The following is a 20,768-nucleotide window of genomic DNA, read 5'->3' on the forward strand; positions in this document are numbered from 1 at the left end:
AGAGGGCGTCCTGAATGCCCTCCCCTCAAAATGAGGAGTCGACCCTGAAAATGCAAGTGTCTTCCCAGTCTGGAGTCGTTGAGGAGGTACTCAAGTCCTTAAAAAGTGTGTATCATCCACAAGTCCAGACCTTAAAACGGAGTCTTTGCTCCCAACCAATTCGGCACGGTTTGGAGACAGTCTAATGTAAAATCCGCTGCGTCTGATACCCGTACTGGAGAGGTGCTCTCCTTTCCTCAAGATCTACCGACTGGGAGACGACCGTCCCTCACAGGTGCCACGAAACCGACCTTCAGTGGAGGCAGTAAACCATAAACCTTCCCTTTGTCGTCTCCAGAGTCCCTGGACCTCTCCCACCTGGGCTCGGCGTCTGTAGCTGGCGGGCCAGACCCAGGAACAGCCTTTAAAGGCTGACTCCTCCCCAGTCCCTCCCACAAGACTGTGCCTTCTTAAGGGCGCCAACATCCCCCCCACCCTTAGGCAAACCCAGGTGTCCTGTGTCTCAGCCCCCAACATTCTCCCTCAGGGTACCACACCCCCTCCCCACCCAAGACCTAGATGTCAGGCCTTCCAGCCCGCTGTTACTTAGGATTGTCTCCCCTCCCTTCTTAAGCATTGGCAATTTAAAGCCAATTCCTTTCCACCAGGGGATTAAATGCCCTCAGGGTGCCCTGTTGTGCTAGGAGGAACTTGGGAACATCCCACCCCCCACCCCAACTCCTTTCATAGTGACTATAACTCCTCAAACCCCGGACCTGCCCTTGGGGCAAGAAAGTCAGGCTGAGGGAGGTAGGCCATTTTTGTTTCCTGAGTCATTCCAGCAGGTGCTTGGGCGGTGATTCAATCCCTTTCCCCAGGTGAGAAAACTTAAGCCCTCCTAACTGGCTCTAGCCAAAACCTAGATTTCTCCACAGCCATTGAATTATGGCAAGTTTTATCTTCCAACCTACAAATCAGGAGTGGGGAGCCAGGAAACCCAAGAGCTGAGAAGTCTGTGATGTGGATGCTGGAGAAAAAGCCTGAAGCCAGATCAGAACACCAACAAGGAACGAAGGCTGGACACGGGGGGTTCCAGTGGCTGGCTTGAGGGAACCCTGCTCCCTCCTCTGCCCAAGGCCCAGCCCAAGCCCTGGGCCTCAAGTAATCGGATTAAGCAGCCTGCCTTGGCTCTCAGCTTTTAGCAGGAACAGCTCCAGCTCTGAGCAGCCCTGCCTAGCCAGTGCTGTGTGACTCAGGGTTCAGGAGTGGCCCAACTCCCTCTACCAGCAAACCTGGGGGTGGGGAGAAGCAAAGAGGCACATGCCACCCTCCTCTGGACCAGGAGGGTACCTGGGCCTGGGGAATTTAGGAATGTCAGGAATTCACAGAAGACAGACCACCTTTGGAACACTAGAGAATGAGGACAAGCCAGGTATGGGGGAAAAGAAAACAAGAGCCAGGGGCCAGGGCAGGTCAATCCTAGAGAAACAAGTGACCAAACTGGGGACAAGGAAGGCACAGGAAGCAGAGAGCCATTTGGATTTTTTTATTCTCTTTTTAAATACTGTACAGTGAAAAATAAATACGCCTTCTCATCCACCAGACAAGGTTGGTCCCCCCTCCCCCTGGGGGACCTTGTCACCCCCCTTCATACATACCCCTGGTTCTAATCCAAAACCTTCCCCATGCCTCCCACCCACTTATACCCTTACTATCCCCGTCTTCCACAGTGATGAGGCCCCAGAAATGGGGGGTACAGGATGGGAGGAGGGATAGCAGGGGAGCCCCCCTGAACTGTCAAATCTGGGTGGGTCAAAAAGCACCCCCCACCAACAGGTGGAGAATGGGGGTGTTCAGAGAGAGATTGGGGCATTAGAGGATAAAGGCACATCCAGTCTGATGGGGAAGGAGAGAGGCTCCCCTTACCCTGGGGGTAGGGTGGACAAGAGGGAGGGGGGTATGACCCTGTTACACACCCCTCCAATAGCTCCTGGAGGTTGGGGGGGGGACCCAAGCTGCTGTGCCACCCCCCTCCCCCCTAGATAAGAGCAGCTCCAGCGCAGGTCATTTGGGCCTGTGAGGGCCATGGTGTTGGGCAGCAAGCGAGATGGAGAAGGGAGGGACGCGGGCCGGAGGTTTTATGAAACCCCATTCACCAAACTACCCAACTCCAGGGGCGCTGAGAGCTCCCCATTCTCCGAGGGGCCCTTAGGAAGCTTGCTGACAGAGTCACCCTGAGGAGGAAGTAGGAAAGAAAACCAAGAGAAAAGAAAGCAGACGGTCAGTAGAAATTCAGGTGGATGATACTCCCTGCCATTGAAACCCTCCTGGCATCTGGTGATCCAGGGGTTGGTTCCCTGATCTCATGCTCCAGTCATTCTTCCTGGGATCCAGAAGATGTGAGCCAAACTTGCCTCTCTAGACTATGCAAAGTGTGCACTGTTCTAAATGCAGTCTAAACGCCATGAGACACAGCTACCTCTGCAATTCAGTGAGGGATTTCTTCAGGAATTTTTTTGTGCCCTCTGTCCCAGAATAACAACAAAAAAGGGATGGGGTAAACCACACCTTGCCTGCCTACCTTTTGTCCTGAAAGAGAGTCCTCTGAGGGTTTAGTGCGTTCCAGGGGTGGCCGCTGGCGGCTCTGAGACTCTGCCCGTGAGATATAGTCAGCCACGGTCACTGGGGAAAGCAGAGGATCGAGTTTCAGAAGGAACTCCAGTATCGAGCCCTACACACCCACTGAACTCCAACCCTGGTTTACATAGGGTAGGAGGCACCCCATCCTCTCAGCTCTGAGGAAGAATTCTGGTGTCCAGTGTTAGCTGACCTGGCTGGCGGTCTCCACTGATAGAACCATCAGTCCGGTTACCGCGGTTACGGCGGCGGCGGCTGCGATTACGACGTTGCGGTCTAGATTCTTCTTCTGTTAGGGAAAAACAAGTCACACATCCAGTCTCCCATCCTTCAGTTCTTACCCATCTCTGATTTCTCAGACCCCAGGCACAGCCCTCACCTAGGCCGTTTTCTGTCATGTTGGGCCCATCTGATTCCAGGCCTCCATCCATGACAGTCCTATCTTCGTCAGTGCGGCGGCGGCGGGAGCGTCGGCGCCTAGCACTTGCTGGGGGGGGTTCCCCAGGCTCTGAATCAACTGGGGGCTCTGGTTCAGATGTGTCCAGTAGGCTGTAGGGATTACTGTCTGGATCCTTCAGCACTAGTCAGAGGAAGAAGAGGAGTTGGGAGTCAGGTATCCATCATCTTTCCTTTTAGCCCACATTCATGAACACAGCCATCTGGTGGTACCTGAGCTAATAGATGAAGAATTATATCTTGAGGTGGGCCGAGGAGCAGGTGGGGGTCCCCTACCCCGGCCCCCAATCGGCCGCCTCCGGTTTTCTTCCCCTCGGGTTGGGGGATCCCTGTCGCCGGGCCCAGCTCTGTGGGGCTCATCTCTCTTCTCTGACTCAGTCTCAGAAGCTGTGGATGGGTCTGAGCTGGGGCCTGAAGAACACAATGGGATCTATTCAGGGCCACTCATCCTACCCCAGGATCTATCACAGTTCCCAAACCAGAAGAATTCTCCCTCTCACTAACAAGTCCCCCGGTCAACCACCTCTTTTTTTTTTTTTTTTTTTGTTTGAGACAGAGTCTCGCTCTGTTGCCCGGGCTAGAGTGCCATGGCATCAACCTAGTTCACAGTAACCTCAAACTCCTGGGCTCAAGCAATCCTCCTGCCTCAGCCTCCGGAGTAGCTGGGACTACAGGCATGTGCCACCATGCCCAGCTAATTTTTTATATATATGTTTTGTTGTCCGGCTAATTTCTTTCTATTTTTAGTAGAGACGAGGTCTCGCTCTTGCTCAGGCTGGTCTCGAACTCCTGACCTCGAGCGATCCTCCCGCCTCAGCCTCCCAGAGTGCTAGGATTACAGGCGTGAGCCACCACACCTGGCCCCAATCACCTGTTTGTCATCTCCATCACAGCTTTCCCTCAAGTTTCCATCCAGACCTCTGCCTCTCCCTACAAGCCCTGCCACTCCTTGCCTCCCGCTCCCATAGCTGGCTTACCATAGGCAGAACCGCCTGTCCTCCGGCCCCGGCCCCGGCCCCCATAGCTGCCCCCATAGGTTCGAGTGGCATGAAGGGAGGAGGAGGAGCTCTCATCAGTGGTATATCCAGCTTTGTCACTGCCACCACTGCCCCGCCCACTGCCAGGAGGGCGAAAGCCCAGCCCGATCTGCCGAAGCTGTTCATCAATTTGCAGCCTCTCCAAGCGAAGCTGCTCCACCTCCTGGTTGGGTAGAAAATGGAAAAAGATACGGAAGGAGGAATAAAATCAATGGACAGTGCCTTTTCTTTCCCTGCACATCCTAAGCTCTCAGGAATTCAAGGAGAGGGAAGACATTGGCTAAACAAAAAAAATTCTGGCATACAACCCCACAGCCCCAGATTGCCACCAATGCTTCAGTGTTTCCTGTTCTACACGGAGAGACAAACTGGGCACCATAGCTCCTCAGTTTATCCCCCAGCCATCTTAGTCTCCTTTCAACACCCAGCTCTGTCCTCTTCCAGCTTGGGTACCTGCAGGTAGGAGAGGTGATATTCCAGCAGAGCCTGGGCATTGCTGATATTCTCTCGGGTGCCAACAAATATGAAGGGAACCATTCCCTGGAAAGCAGAGGAAAGATAGATCAGAAAGGAAAGTGAAATGGAAATACTAACCCCACCTGGTCTCCTAGGAGAGCCCATCCAATAGGGTCAATCTGGGCTCTAAAACTACTAAGGGGAAACAAAAGTTTCTGTCTCCACCCTCTCAAAAAGTCCCAACCCTGAGAGAACAATCCCATCTACTTCTGGAAAGCAATCTCTAGGTCTAGTTGCCCCACACCCATACCTCCTCCCTGGGGTTCTTCTTGTCATTGTCACCTTCCACTCGAACCCTCACCACACCAGATTTGTCCACAATCTCCTGGATCACTTTCCCGTTCTTTCCAATCACTTTGCCTGAATGGATAAAGGAGGAATTAGGCCTTTTAAAAAAAATTTTATAAAAAAGGTAATAAAGAAGAGTAAAAACAGGTAAGATAAGAGGTCTTTCAGCCTCAACCCCCTTCTCTATATGGAGTCCATTTAACTCATTCTTCTGTTTCCAGATTTCTGATGAGGACAAAATATTATAATCCCTAGAAATGTATTCCTCTATTTCACCACTCCTCCTACTACTGATTTGGTTTGTCGTTGTGAAACTGGGAGTCCATAGGGAGGAGCCATTCCCTGGCTACAGAAGCCCAGAATCACTTTAGATAATCTTGTACCTGGCCCCCAACTGTATTCTCTTTTATACATGCACACCCCCAACTCACCAACCAGGTTCCTGGGCACTTGCACTGAGTCCTCAGAAAACTCAAGGTAGCTTCGGGCCTGTCGGCATGCCTCGGGGGTCTAAAGGAAGAGTGGAGATTTGTTATTAAAACAGAGGACCTTACCCCATAAAGATATACAACTATTATGTACTCATGATTAAAAATAAAAAATTGAAAAATATAATAAAATAGAGGACCTGGATCTCAAACAATGATCTACCTGCCAGCCACTCTCTTTTCTTTGGGGGAAATGTGCTGCCACCAAAGTCAGGGAGGGTGGTCAGTAAAACTCAGGTTTGCTTTCTACTTCAACTTCTCTTCCCTCTACCCCCTAAAGCTGCGATCCCCAACCCCCAGGCTGCGCATCACCACCTGAGCTTTGCCTGCCCCCCCACCCTCCGCCCACCTCTGTGGAAAAATTATCTTCCATGAGCAAAGCTTCAAAGCTTCATCTGTATTTACAGCTGTTCTCCATCGTTCACATCACCCCCTGAGCTCCACCTCCCCCTGCACCCTCTGTGGAAAAATTATCTTCCATGAAACCTGTCCCTGGTGCCAAAAAGGTTGCAGACTGCTGCCCCACAGGACCCAGAAGATAGGGATCTTTTGCTGACCTCCCCATAGATACGGAAAGTGCAGGTCTCTTCACCCAACTCAATGGCGGTCACCCCAGGTACTTTTCGGGCCTGCTGGATGTTGGCACCGTGAGTCCCAATTGCCAGTCCCATCAGGTCCTCTCGCACTGTGAACTCCTCCTGGAATGCTGCTGCCAACTGCTTGCTTGTCTGAAAGGAAAAGGCACTTTAGGAATCATGGTGGTGGAATCTCAGAACACCAGTCCCAAGTACCTGACCCTTTGCATAACTTGAATGAGGACAAACGTGTGAAAGAAATCCAGAATCACCCTGGAGTCAGCTGACCACTGTGACCTGTGTGGAAAGTTCAGGAACTTTTTTTTTTTTTTTAAAGAGACCGAGTCTCACTCTGTCACCCAGGCTAGAGTGCAGTGGTGTGATCATAGCTCACTGTAGCCTCAAACTCCCACAATCAAGCAAAATCTTCCTGCCTCAGCCTCCCAAGTAGCTGGGACTACAGGCATGCACCAGCACATCCAGCTAATTTTTCCTTATTTTCTGTAGAGACATGGTCTCACTATGTTGCCCAGGCTGGTCTTGAACTCCTAGCCTCAAGCCATCCTCCTGCCTTGGCCTCTCAAACTGCTGGCATTACAGGTGTGAGCCACTGCTTTTGGCCAGAAATTTTTTTTTTTTTGAGACAGTCTCACTCTTTTGCCCTGGCTAGAGTGCAGTGGCGTCAGCCTAGCTCACAGCAACCGCAAACTCCTGGGCTCAAGCAATCCTTCTGCCTCAGCCTGCCGAGTAGCTGGGACTACAGGCATGCACCACCATGCCCGGCTAATTTTTTCTATATATTTTTAGTTGTCCAGCTAATTTCTTTCTATTTTTTTGTAGAGAGGGGGTCTCACTCTTGCTCAGGATGGTAGCCAGAAATTTTTAATTCTAATTCTAACTTACAAATACCAATGGCTTGGGGAGTGGGGTGGTAAGGAAAGTAATAAAGGCAAGATTTGGCCAAAGTTCTGGGAGTCACCAAAGTTCTGGATTTGGCTCTAACACTATCTGATTGTGTGATCTTGAACAAAACATACTCTGTACCTCTGGTCTGTCATCTGCTAAGTGATTACATCTGACCTATCTCATTCTCAAGAATAGCAAGAGGATTAGACAAGGTTGGTGTGAAAGTAGTTTTCACAAGGTACACACAAGTGTAAGAAGCTCTTACCTTAACCAAACAAACATCAACTCCTCCCAAAATAAAACCCAAAAAGGTAAGTGAAAAGCAAGGGGTTATGAAAAGCAGAAAATGAGCCTATATAACACCACAGTTCCACTTCATTTTTTTTTTTTTTTGAGACAGAGTCTCGCTTTGTTGCCCGGGCTAGAGTGAGTGCCGTGGCATCAGCCTAGCTCATAGCAACCTCAAACTCCCAGGCTTAAGCAATCCTACTGCCTCAGCCTCCCGAGTAGCTGGGACTATAGGCATGCGCCACCATGTCCAGCTAATTTTTTCTATATAGATTCTTAGCTGTCCAAATCATTTCCTTCTATTTTTGGTAGAGACGGGGTCTCGCTCTTGCTCAGGCTGGTCTCGAACTCCTGACCTCGAGCAATCCACCCGCCTCGGCCTCCCAGAGTGCTAGGATTACAGGCGTGAGCCACCGCGCCCGGCCTACTTCATTTCTTAACCAATTCTTAGAGGGATCCCTGGATTCAGGGGCAGGAAGACAGGAAAGGTTCTGGAAGAGTGAGTCCCACAAAGAAGCACCAAATAGAAAAAATATTTCAAATGGGACATTCCCAGATCGCAATCTACTACTTCCTACTTCCAAGGTGGGTAGGGCTAAATTACAGCAACAATTTACACCAGGCAAGAAGAGAAAGTTGGAAAAACCACTATATTAGGGAGGGAAGGGAAAATGATCTACAATGACTTACAAATGTCTCCTAGAAAAGTTTGCCAAGGGTTTTATTTCTTAAACTGCCTGATAATTTCAAGAGTGTTTATTGTATTATTTTTTATCACTCATACAGTATTTTAAAATAATTTTTAGAAAATGAAACAACATGGGCCAGGTGCGGTGGCTCACGCCTATAATCCTAGCACTCTGGGAGGCTGAGGCAGGAGGATTCCTTGAGCTCAGGAGTTCGAGACCAGCCTGAGCAAGAGTGAGACCCCTGTCTCTACTATAAATAGAAAGAAATTAGCTGGACAACTAAAAATATATAGAAAAAATTAGCCAGGCACAGTGGCGCATGCCTGTAGTCCCAGCTACTCGGGAGGCTGAGGCAGGAGGATTGCTTGAGCCCAGGAGTTTGAGGTTGCTGTGAGCTAGGCTGACGCCACGGCACTCTAGCCCAGGCACCAGGCAAGAGTGAGACTGTCTCAAAAAAAAAAAAAGAAAAGAAAATGAAACAACAAAGGCAAGACTTCTTAAAAATAAAGACATGTGCCTATTCTTAAGACTTTGGACCTATGGCTAACTTAGCTTATCTGGTACACTTTATCACATAGATTAATACAGCCAAGTCCTGGGAGAGCTAAATATTCTACCTTTTGTCATCATAAAACCTATTCTTTGGGAACTGGAACAGATATAATTTGTATCATCTGGGGCTAATGGTAAATTTTTAACTGCTAGGGTCCTGAGCAACATCCCAGGAGAAGTCAAAAGATTACTATGCCCCAGAATTTGCACAGGCTTGGAGAAAAGCCTCTTAAAAGGATCAGTTCACTTGATAAATGGAAATGGATGTTTATACACACATACACACACACACACACACCCCACTACTAGAAGGGTATAATTTCCAAGAAAGGGGAACCTGACAATTATACGATGTGAGAACTCAAAAAACTCTTTAGAAATATTCTAATCTACCATCTCATTTGTCACAGATAAGGAAGATAAAGTTCAGTGAAATCAAATGATTTGCCAAAGGACAATTATTTGCCAAAGCAAGACTTAGGATTGCAAGTCCAGTGGTATTCCCAGTGTACAAATAGTTCTCAAATATATCCCACCAAGCAGTTTGGTTTCCAGAGGTAATTTGGGGGTATCAATGGAGGTAAGGGCCAAGCCATGCCCCCTTTCCACTTTTAGACAGAGCTGCTCTGATTGTTTTATGCATTGTGCTTCCAAGTAAAATTTCACTTGATCAAAGGGTCCCATAGCTAAAAAAAAAAAATTGAAAATAACTGCACTATAACATAATGGAGCTCTGCCATCTGGAGGAGTCTGGGATAAAATAGCTGACCCAGGTTTAATGGCCCAGAAAAAAACCGTAGTCTTTTTGTTCTATAAACACAAGAGCATGGGTGGAGGATGGGGCAGGAAGGGAGGAGGACAATACCTTTCAGCAGGAGAAAGTGGATCCAAAACTTACCTCTAGATGCTTGGTAGCTTCTTCATTGCGGGACATGAGTAGCAGTTTGGTGCGCAGGCTTCGGAAATGCATATCACCCAGTAGAGATGCCCGCTTCACAGGGGCTTCTGTGGTTGACTAGAAAGAAACCAAAGGGAAAGTCATTAAAACTGACTGAATACACGCTGGAGAAGAGCCAGGGACTAGGAATAAGGATACCTGAGTCCCGGGAAAAGAAATGAAGCTAGGAAAGAGGAGAATCATTGTCAGTCTCACAAGCGGCTGACTCTCTGAGTGCCTATAGGAAGTGGCTGCAAGGAGCAAACATAAGGTGAGAGTTATACAGCCTATTTTTTGAAAGTCCAAATATCCCAGGGTGGTTCCCCAACCAAGACTGCAATATTATCAGATAAAAATAAAAAAGTCATACACGAGGTAAGACTAAGGAAAAGCAGGGCTACCTGGGCCCATAGGCGTCAGGATCAATAAAGTCCTCTCTGATAAATAAATACAAGCACGTTTTAGCTGCCCACTTTCTGTGAAGGCATTAAAACAGGAAAAGAAAAAAATTTGTTGAAGGAGCTTGTATGAAATTCAGGCAGAATAAACTCACCAGAATGAAGAGCTCACTATTGGTGATGTTGAGAAAGATGCAGTTGGCTCCCAGCGCTTTCTTGAACTCTTTATGGACATTTTCATTAGAGCAGCTGCAGAGAAAGAGTAAAGTGCTCAGAGAACAGAGTGCAGTGAAGAGTTCAGGGGAGAAAGAGTGGGCCCAAGAAAATAAGAGGGACCACAATTAAAGAACAGGAATGGGGAAACAGAAGAGCTGAGAGTCTAAATGGCAAGAAAGGTACTAGAGGGCCAGGGGAACAACCAGAGAAGACTACAAAGTGGGAGCGGGGCCTAGAAGAAATTAGGCCAGAGATTAGGGCTGTAAAGAGGGCCCCCCCCCACCACTTCCACTCCCGCCATCCCTAACACTCACGCCTCTCTCAGATCCTCAGGCACAGCCATGGTAACCTTGAAGAAGCTACCTTTGGTTGCAAGGGGATTGGGATTAACAGGCCGAAGTCGCTCCAGAGTAACAATCTCATTGTAGGTGGCATCACATGCAGCATATTCAATGACATAGAACTGGCAGAGGGGAAAAAAAGAAGTTGTGGATGACCTGAGCATCTATCTCCTACCTTTCTATGAATGAAATATTTGTTTCAGTAGTTTCCAAAGGCCTTCACAATCACTCACATCCCCTTTCATCATCCGCACCCGGGCAAGCCACCAGCCACAAGGTTCCTGTTCATTGGCTCGAGAATAAACCTGAAGAAAAGTTGAAAAAAAATAAGAGAGATATTGAGAACCATCCAGAAACATTAAGAATGGAATAAGCATTAAGATATTTGGGATGCATCCTAAACGAAGAATACAGAAAACCAGAGGAAAAAGATACTAATCAAAAATCATTGCTGGGAGCAGTGGCAAGCACCTATAGTCCCAGCTACTTGGGAGGCTGAGGTGGGAGGATCATTTGAGCCTAGGCTAGTATGGGCAACAAGTGAGACTCCAATCTCTAATATAAAAGAAAAATTATTATTATTATTATTTTTTGAGACAGAGTCTTGCTCTGTTGCCCGGGCTAGAGTGAGTGCCGTGGTGTCAGCCTAGCTCACAGCAACTCCCAGCCCAACTCCTGGGCTCAAGCAATTCTCCTGCCTCAGCCTCCCGAGTAGCTGGGACTACAGGCATGCGCCACCATGCCCAGCTAATTTTTTCTATATATATTTTTAGTTGGCCAGATAATTTCTTTCTAATTGTAGTAGAGACGGGGTCTTGGTCTTGTTCAGGCTGGTCTCGCACTCCTGACCTCGAGCGATCCACCCGCCTCAGCCTCCCAGAGTGTTAGAATTATAGGTGTGAGCCACCGCGCCCAGCCAAGAAAAATTATTTTTTAAAAAATAAATTATTTAAAATATTTCAAAAATAAATAATTTTTAAAAGATCAGAGGGCATTGGATTTTAGGCCAGGAGCAGTGGCTCACGCCTATAATCCTAGCACTCTGGGAAGCCGAGGCGGGGTGGATCGTTTGAGCTCAGGAGTTTGAGACCAGTCTGAGCAAGAGCAAGACCCTGTTTCTACTAAAAAATAGGAAGAAATTAGCTGGACAACTAAAAATATATATAGAAAAAATTAGCCAGGCATGGTGGCGCATGCCTGTAGTCCCAGCTACTCAGGAGGCTGAGGCAAAAGGATTGCTTGAGCCCAGGAGTTTGAGGTTGCTGTGAGCTAGGCTGATGCCACAGCACTCTAGCCTGGGCTACAGAGCGAGACTCTGTCTCCAAAAAAAAAAAAAAAATTAGAGGGCATTGGATTTTGGATGCTGTTACCACAAATGAAAGAAAAATAAATCCCCTAAAACTGGGGAGCTCCCTGAGAATTTGGCTGATCTTAACAGTGATGTTGAAACTGCTGCATTTTACTTTTCCATACTCTATGTGGCTGGATGTAATGGCTTTGATGGGGAGGAAGGAACATCAACCAACCAGAGAAGAGCCTACGATCCTGGGAAAAGTGACGTTTAGAAAGGGTGGACTCCATGGCCCTTACCTCTACCTCATCCCCTTCTGTGATCTCCTTATTATAATCAGCTGGAGGTGGAAGCCGGACATCCCCAAAAGGAATCTGTCTCTCACTTTGCCAGCTGGAAGAGAAACAATGATGTAACAATGATATAAAAGCTATTCTGACTGATGCGATTGTCCATTTCTTTAAGAAGGGGTTACTGCCTCAGCTGGGTGATTTTCACTTTCCCTGGTAATTAGAGGCTAAACCCCAGGCCCTGCTCCATAGTGGTGTCTTCAAATTTCTTTCTAGAATCTAAGTAGTGGATCAAATGTCCCCACCCCCTCACCAAATTCTTAGCCCTTTCCTCTCCTGGGATCCATATAAGTTGCCCACCCAAACCCTTGGCTCTCCCCCATCTATTACATGCCTCATAGGACTCAGCTGCCCCCTCTTCTCCACTCTCCTTCTAGGACCCAGTATGCTGGATTCTCTATTCCCAAGGTCTTACTTGTTTTCAAAGAAGATGGTGACAGAGTCTTCATGGACATCCTTCACAAAGCCCTAGAACAGATTTTAGAAAAAAAAAAAATATATACATATACACACACACACACACACACACATATATATATATATATATATAAATGAAGTTTTACCACCAGCTTAACCATCAAGGGAGCAGAGACAGTGGAAACTCTTTTTTTAAATTTAATCTTCTTTCCCCCTTCTTTAGGCAAGACGTAGAGCAGTAATTTTTTTTTTTTTTAATCTTTTTTTGGAAAGCCTTAAACTAGAGTTTTAGATGGAAACACAAGTAGTCCAAAGACAGGGCCAGAAAAGCTGTAGTGGAGAAAGAAAAATATGAGGTAGCGAGAAAGGAAATAATATTGGCTTGGAAAGATATGTATGTGGCAAAATCCAGAAATAAGATGGGACAGAAATTAAGCAGAAGGGGAAGTACTACCTGTATCAGAACAGGCTGGAAATTGGTGGTCTACCCAGACTCTCACAGGGGCCTCCCTATCTGTCTGCCTCCTGTTGTGCTGAGCAGCCTGCCAGAGTTCAATTAAAATACCAATGACATTCAGCAAGACTAAGAATATCCCATGAGACAGTGTGAGGCTGTCCTGGAACACCTAGAGGACATCAGGATCTGTCAAGAGAGAGAAGGGTCTAGCTCCCCAATACAGCAAGAGACCGGAGCACACTTAGTGTCCTGATGCCTGGGTCCTAAGAGAATAATCAGAATATTGAAGAGGTTCAAAATGATGAACACAATTTAGAGAAGAAAAATCAGGACTTAAAGGGTGTGGTATTATTGAATACTAGAAGAATGACACTGCTGAGAATTTGAAAAGGATAATAAAACTTATAGAAGACCCCAATCTTGAGATCATGACAAGAGAGGAACGGGGATGACTGAATAGCCAATCTAAATCCTGTTTTCTATGTCCTCACTAAGGAGGCCAAAGCTATGTGTTTAACCCTATGGTCCCAAGTTTTCTACCTTCTCTCCCTATTTTTCACACGCAATTAGAGATTTCTAATTTTGATACAGTCCAACTTATGAATTTGTTCTTTTATAGACTGTGTTTTTGGTTTCATATCTAAGAAATCTTTGCCTAATTCAAGGCTACAAAGGTTTCCTATGTCTTCTACAAGTTTTATAGTTTTTTTGTTTTACATTTAGGTCTATGATCCATTTTGAGTTAAATTTTATATATGGGATATTGATCCAAGTTCATTTTTTACCTATGGACATCCAGTTGTTTTAGTACCGGTTGTAAAAGACTATCCTTTCTCTGAACTGCCTTTTTTCACTCTTGTCAAAAATCAGGAAGCGTAAATTAATGAATTAATGTGTAATGACAGCAAACCAGTGATTAGTGGAAGACTTTTGGGAGTGATAGAAATGTTCATTACTTGATTGTGGTGACAGTTTCACAGTTATATACACATGTCCAAACTTTACAAACTGTACAGTAAGAAAAAAAAGTAGAGGTTTCAAAAGGCTAACACACAAGAACTATTCCTGAGCTTTGCAGCTAGGGACAAAGGCTGAGCTTAGGAGAGAAAACACCAGAAATGCCCTGGAGAATGCACAGCTCCCACCTCACAGAATTGGTCAATCATAAACACTTATTATGTTGCTGTTTCTTTCTGGTGGGAAAATCTAAACCTCAATTTTACATTTGATATAAGCCACCTTTCTCTTCTTTAGGGATAGGGTCTTGTTATGGAGCCCCAGTTCTTTTCTTTAGAGCCTTACTACTGCCCAAGGCATTAGTACTCCTGGTACCTCCTTGGCCTCTTTCTGACCCAGGCTTTATCTTTCTCTGACATTCTCTTTCCCAAAAATGTTTTTTGCACTCTTCATTCAGATTTAGTACCTACTCGTAATATTTTCGACTCAAGTTTTTTGAGGCACTTTTACTCCCCGTTAGTTGTCTGAATCCCTCTTCCCTTGTGGGTTCTTCCGTTAGCTCCTGCTCAAGTAGCCTCCATCCTCCTCCCACAACCACTTAATATTTTATCCCTTCCCTTTTCTTTTCCTCTTTATAAGAGTCTATCTGGATTTATAGAAACATTTTAACCAGCCACTTCAGCTGACTTTATCCAATTCTTTATCCAAAATATCTATCTTCAAGCCTTAGAAGAAGTTTATCAAGAAAGAGTTACCTATTGTCAAAACACTTTAGTAACGTGATAGAAGGAAGTGGAAAAGAGAGAGATGGGAATGAGAATCACTTGCCTGCATCCTTTGTAAAGAGATTCCCACTCCTAAATGTACTTATTCAGAAAGGCTACGCCAATGGCTCTAATCCAATTCTCCTCTACCATGCTGGGGTTGGCCCTCAGGGTGAGTAGCAATATTGCCCTGCTTTTTCCAGTGACCATGATTTTCAAGGCAGAAATGTAAAGCTCAGAAGGGAGTCACCCCTCACATCATTGAACAGTTCAACCAAATGTCACTTGCCCTTATACCTTCAGGGTATTTTTCCTTCAGTTATTCCCCAAAACAAGCTCCTTCCCCAACTTCATATTCCAATCCTGTCTCTGTTCCTTAATTTTGCCCATTTGCCCCAGATACCAGTTTTTTTCCTCTAAGGATACCAGTGAGCTCCAAGTTCTGCTCAGCCTATGCTCATGGGGAAAATAACCAGGCGAGGGCAAGAGCAGGTGAGTGGAATCTGTTAGAAAGCCACCTAGATTCTTCTAGCCACTTAAATTTTGGAATAAGGAAAAAAAAAAAAGAAAGCCACCTGGATGCAGAAGATGACTTGATTCAGCGGCCATAGCACATCGTGGCTTTGGCTCTGGAGCCTAGCATCAGGCCGGCAGAAGAGAGAGCCCTAAGTTCCTAGGTACTTCCGTTTCCTCAAATTAGAAGATATGAAATCAGTCCCCACCTTCACTCCATCTTCTAATCCTGGGCTCTCAAAAGAAAGTATAGAGTTCTAGGAGAAAAGCAGGAAGCGTCTGGGTAAAAACCGTGTCTTGAAGATGAGGATGCCAGGTTCATTAGGAAAGGAATGGGAAAAAGGAAATCCAGGCAAGGTCTGGAGAGTAGAATGACTGTGCCCTGGAAGGTAAATAAATATTTCATTTGGGACAGTACAACTTAAAGAATAAAACACACTAAGTTCTGACAAAAAAGGAAGGGTTGGAGAGCTAGGTACAGAAAAACTTAGATCTCAGATCTGACATTTGCAGTTCTATTCTGTAAGAAAACCAGCAACAGGACCCAATTCTCAGAGATGAGAAAGGGACCTTCCCAAATTTATAGTTCTATAAGCAGTGTAAACATTCCTTGACCCACACCAAAGTTTGCTGAGTCATGAATATTAAATCAGTAGCAAGATCAGAATGGATAAATATCTATATGGCACTGAAAGTTGAAGAAAGATTAGTCTGAATTTAGGAATTTGTTGTTTTTAATTCAGGCATGTGGCAGAAAATGCTAAAGTGGCCAGAACATAAAATCCACATTACCTGGCTTTCAGCTTACTCCAAACTCTACTCTCCGAATCAGAGTACCCTGTTCCCCATTCCCTCAATTCTATCAATGCCACAGCCCACAGGAGAAAAGGAAAAGATTCAGAGAGACTTTCTGCTGGACACTTATATGTGGAACAGGGAATATATCCCTTCCCAGTCATCTCATACAGTTAATTTGAACTGGATACCAATCTTTTCCAACTATGCATGGCTCCCATGCTTCCTACAACAAAAGCAAGCATCATTATCTTGATCTAGGACTCAATTTAATAATCACCTTTCTTGGAACCCAGAATTTGGGGCTGGGAAGGATCCAGATGAAGGACAAGATACTGGGGAAAATAGGGCTAACATCTTATGAGGAAGGGCATTTCAACAAAGGTAATGCAAATTTGGGAGAAAGGATATAAAACACAAATGTGCTCTATCAGAACCAGAAAGGAATTAGAGACTGTTTGCCAAAGAAAACAGAAATGCTACGGAGGCAGGCTAGAAGAAAAAGTCCCAAGAGTTAGGAAAGTATGCAGAAAATGACAAAAGAGATCAGCTGGAAGTTTCCTTCAGCTAGACCATGAAATAAGGTGGTTTCTGAGGATTACACAGGAATACAGAAATAGTAAGATAAAAGGTAAAGATTTGAATTGAGAAGTTACGATAGATAAGATTTGAGTACCCACAGGCACTAGACACAAAGAAACCTGATGAGGGAAGTAAGGCAAAAATGGACAAGCATTCAGAGTGAGTAAAAAATGACTACAGTGAACTTATCAATTGAAGCTGGGGCAGAAACCATCCAAGGGCAAACACAAGACCCTTTGCAGTTATAGTAAAATGACTTCACAGGGAAGAAGTCAGAGAAAGTCATTTCCAAGGGCATGAGAAGTAGAGAGGTCAATTATGGGGGAAAAGGCCTGAGGACAACTGGAAAAATGAGGCTTTTCTCACAAGTGATATTATGAGAAGATCTCTCTTCTCTGTCTCCTCAGGGAGAAATCAAAGAATGAGACAGAAATCAGGAGAGTCTCTGGCACAATTACAGGCATAAAGTCCAAAAGAGGTTTGGAATAGCAACAGTCACATAAAGAAAAACTCTTAGGAAGCAAGAAAAGTCTCTCTCTGGCATAATCTAAATGGGAAAAAATGTCCTAGAAAATGGATTCAGAATAGAAAAAGAAGGTACTAGTAAAAGGACTTCTAAGGAACCAAACCTTCGGCAAAGGGGGAGATGAAATAAGCAAGGGTCTTTGAAAGATAATCCTCTTCTCCTTCCATAAAAGGCCTCCAGATCCCCAAATTGGGAGAGTTAGCCAAGTCTTCTAGAAGTAGAAATCCTGAGGAAGATACACAGAAGGAATTCTCATGAGGTTCCCTTTCAGAACTCATGAATATGAAGCTTACACTCCTCAAGATGATCTAAATGTATCTCAGGTCAAAGTAAGATAACAAATTCGAATCCAGCCCTAGGTAGAATGGTAGAGTAGCAGGCCTTGGAATAAAGAGGTGGTGGGGTGAGAGGCTCGTGAAAAGATGCCACCTTATGGCTGGCTGGGAGGTAACTTGACTGATACAACCCTGATTTCCTGAGCTCAAAGATGCCAAATGTCATAAATGGATTTTGACCGTTTCTCCTTGGGTTGGGAACAAGGAATGTAAGATGAAAGCGGGGTGAGTGTTCCAGAGCAGTAGGCAGAGGCCTCTCTGAGGAAGATGAAAGGATCTAATATGGGACAGACGGCCTTCCCAAGGGGGTCATGTGGAAGAAGAAAGAGAATTCTCCATGTGCTTGGGGAAGATATGATTAAGGTCCAAGGTATGTCTTCCACTAGGAAACAGGAAAAGTCAATTAGAAGCTGGGTAAAGGGGTCTCTCCTGGGGTGCAGGGAGCGCCGATCCAGGCACAATAATACCCTGAAGTTCATTCTCTCTGAAATAGGGGTAAAAGCAGGTGTAATAGAGGAGTCAAAAATAAGAGGAAGAGGGTTAACTCCCAGCGGTCTCCCCGGGAGGGCTGCAGATGGGAGCGTGAGTCTAAGGGTCAGGACTCAGCCCCAGAAGCTCGATCCCGCCCCACTCCTCCCTGCTCCAGCGGGGGGAGGAGGCTAAAGACGGGTGTCCCCAGTCGGCGCACCGCCTCACCTTGTAGAAGGCCCCGTTGGAGCCGCGCACCTCGACGGGCAGTCCCGGCTCCACATCCCCCCCAGAGGCCAGGCCGCCCATGGCGCCGCCACCGCCTCCGACTCCGACTCCCCCGGTGGCCGCTGCAGCAGCAGTCTGAGTGCGGGCCGGGCCAGGCCCCCGGCGTCTCCCCGGAGGAGGAGCCGGAGGGGGAGCCGCAGGGGGCGGGAGCCGGGCCGGCCCCACGGCGGCCCTGCCACAGCCAACGAGCAGGGGGCCGGGGCCGGGCCGCTCCCCGTCCGCCGCCGCCGCCTTGGTCTCCGCCACCGTGAGGGAAACGGCTGCCGCCGCCGCTGCCTTCGTCACCTCAGCTTCCGCCCGCCGCCGCCCCCGCTGCTGCCTCAGTCCCGGGACCCGCTGCTGCCGCTGCCGCTCCACAGCCTCCACCTCCCCCTGCCGCCGCCGCCTACTGCGCAGGCGCGCCGGGCACCCGCCCGCCGCGCGCGGGGCCCCGAGGGCCACGGCGCAGGCGTCAAGGCTGGCGACCCAGCTCGCGCTCGCCAGCGCATCACAGCTTCCACATTCCCTTTCACTCTCTCACGCCCTCTCCTGGTGGCTTACTTGCGCATGCGCAGAACAAGACTAGCTCTCTTTCTTCGCCACCCCACCATCCCACCGCCCCACCGCTTCCATTCCCCGCCCCACAACACTGAGAGCTGACCAATCGTGGGGAGGGAGGGGCCGTGCTCTCTCGGCCGGATTGGATTTCTGCCGCTCCTGGTCAGACCACACCCACTCCGCAGCTGCGAGCCCCGCCGGGCTCGGATGAGGTAGGGATGGGCATGCGCCTAAACGACTGCTTGGTCACTATCCCCACCTTTGTCTTTCTTGGTGCGCAGGCTCCAAAGGAAAAAAAGAGGAGGAGTCGAAAGGCAAAAAATGCCGGTGCGCACGCGCTGAGCTTTACTCTCCGCGCGCATGTATTGATTCTCTTTTAAGCATCCCTAACTCTGTGCTGTAGGAGACTTGAGAGTCAAAGGTTCTTGTCTCGAGGAGATTCTGGTATAATGCAAGATTAAAGAATAATTTCAGCGCAGTACCGAAAAGCAGATGCATCTTAGATTGGCACAAGATTCTATATCTAAATGCTGAGGAAAAATTGTCATGGAGTAAGGGTATTAGCGGGAAAACTTCCGATTCTTTTATTTCCCTTCCTTTTACTTACGAAATGTTCTCCAGGAAAAACTTCAGATTCTTTTTTTTGTATTTTTTTTTTTGAGACAGTCTCACTCTGTTGCCTGGGCTAGAGTGGCATGGCGTCAGCCTAGCTCACAGCAACCTCAAACTCCTGGGCTCAAGTGATCCTCTTGCCTCAGCCTCCCGGTAGCTGGGATTACAGGCACGCACCACCATGCCCGGCTAATTTTTTCTATTTTTAGTTGTCCATCTAATTCCTTTCTATTTTTGGTAGAGACGGGTCTCGCTCTTGCTGGTCTCGAACTCCTAAGCTCAAGCAATCCTCCTGTCTCTGCCTCCCAGAGTGCTAGGGTTACAGGCGTGAGCCACCGTTCGTGGCCAAACTTCAGATTCTTGAACTAAGATAAGCAAAGTTTAAGTAGAAGTGACTAAAGTGTAGAAATTAGGATCATGTGCATTTAATCATTTAGCAAATGTTTATTTAGCTCCCCTCATACACACATACAATGTTCCAATCACTGCGATAAGTGCTAGAGATACAAAGACAAGACATATTCCTGATCTCTGTGAATTTATAATATACTGGGGAAGGGGCAGACAAACATAAATGCATGGAGTTTGGTCGAAGATGTGATAGAGGCCAGGCAGGTTGGCAGGTTGGCACACTTTGGGAGGCCCAGGCACCACTGCACTCTGGCCTAGGCGTCAGAGTGAGACTCTGTCTCCAAAACAAAACAAGAAAAAGCAAAACAAACAAACACACAAACAAAAAAAAAACGACGAGGAGAAGGAAGAAGAAATAGAGATGAGGAATAGGTATAGAGGGGAATCCTAAGGAGACAATGGTTAATTGTTCTTAAAAGGGGTCAGGGAAGACCATGAAGAGGAGGTGATGCAAACTGAGATTTAAGGGATGAGTAGGAGTTTGCCAGAGGAAAAGTGCAGTAAGAGTATACTTTACAAAACAAGTAATACAGTGCTGCAGGGGAGCAGAAAGAGCATGTCCTTTGAGGAACCACAACTAGTTCAAATAGCATTTGGCTGAAATAGAGAGCTGCAGGGAGCTGAACCATGAGGGCTTGTAAATCAGGTTAAGGAGAATGGCTTTTACTTAATAATGGAAAGCCATTGAAAGATTTTGAGCACTAGCATAATGTGATAAGATTTTCAGTTTACAACTATGAAGAATAGGTTGAAGTGTAAGGGTGGTCCCAAAGCCAGTGAGACCAGTGAGGGGCTGTTGCAGGTGAGAGAGATGCTGAGGACCTACTTAGATTTGGGTTCTCGGCAACAGAGGTACAGCCTCCATGAATTTGAGCCTGCTAGAAGCAGAACCACCAAGAATTGGTGATGGAGGACGGGGTGGGGTGAGAAAACAGTTAAGTAATGGGTGGAAAATAGGACAACTGCCAGATATCTAATTTGGGTTACAGAATAAATGGTGGTACCAATCACTGAAGAGAGAACACAGGAGACAAAGTTTTGAGGGAGAAAGTGATGAGTTTAATGAAGTTTGCTTTCCTCTCTGAGTTTGAGGGCCCTGTGGGCCATCCAGATAGAGACAATCCCTTGTCCCCAGCAAATTTCTCTTTCAGGTCCCAGTGTA

At 46.8% G+C, this 20,768-nt stretch overlaps 1 protein-coding gene across 2 annotated transcripts; it reads right to left on the reverse strand.

Moving 5' to 3' along the window:
• Window positions 1-11: 11 nt before the first annotated feature.
• Window positions 12-18,443, reverse strand: FXR2 (FMR1 autosomal homolog 2). 2 transcript variants are annotated; one of them, XM_045570116.1, is made up of 17 exons: window positions 17,987-18,443; window positions 12,360-12,412; window positions 11,894-11,987; window positions 10,537-10,608; window positions 10,277-10,425; window positions 9,902-9,995; window positions 9,310-9,426; window positions 5,959-6,129; window positions 5,345-5,423; window positions 4,876-4,985; window positions 4,563-4,649; window positions 4,050-4,272; window positions 3,286-3,483; window positions 2,996-3,196; window positions 2,810-2,905; window positions 2,561-2,661; window positions 12-290 (listed from the first exon to the last, which is right to left on the reverse strand). In XM_045570116.1, the coding sequence occupies exons 1-17, from the start codon at window positions 18,065-18,067 to the stop codon at window positions 237-239; spliced, it is 1,980 nt and encodes a 659-aa protein (XP_045426072.1). In that variant the 5' UTR covers window positions 18,068-18,443; the 3' UTR covers window positions 12-236. The 2 variants fall into 2 exon arrangements, with proteins under 2 accessions (XP_045426072.1, XP_045426071.1); XM_045570115.1 differs by lacking the exon at window positions 12-290 and adding an exon at window positions 1,511-2,213.
• Window positions 18,444-20,768: the final 2,325 nt, after the last annotated feature.

Source organism: Lemur catta, chromosome 15 (assembly GCF_020740605.2).
Source record: "Lemur catta isolate mLemCat1 chromosome 15, mLemCat1.pri, whole genome shotgun sequence".
Taxonomy (NCBI): Eukaryota; Metazoa; Chordata; class Mammalia; order Primates; family Lemuridae; genus Lemur; species Lemur catta.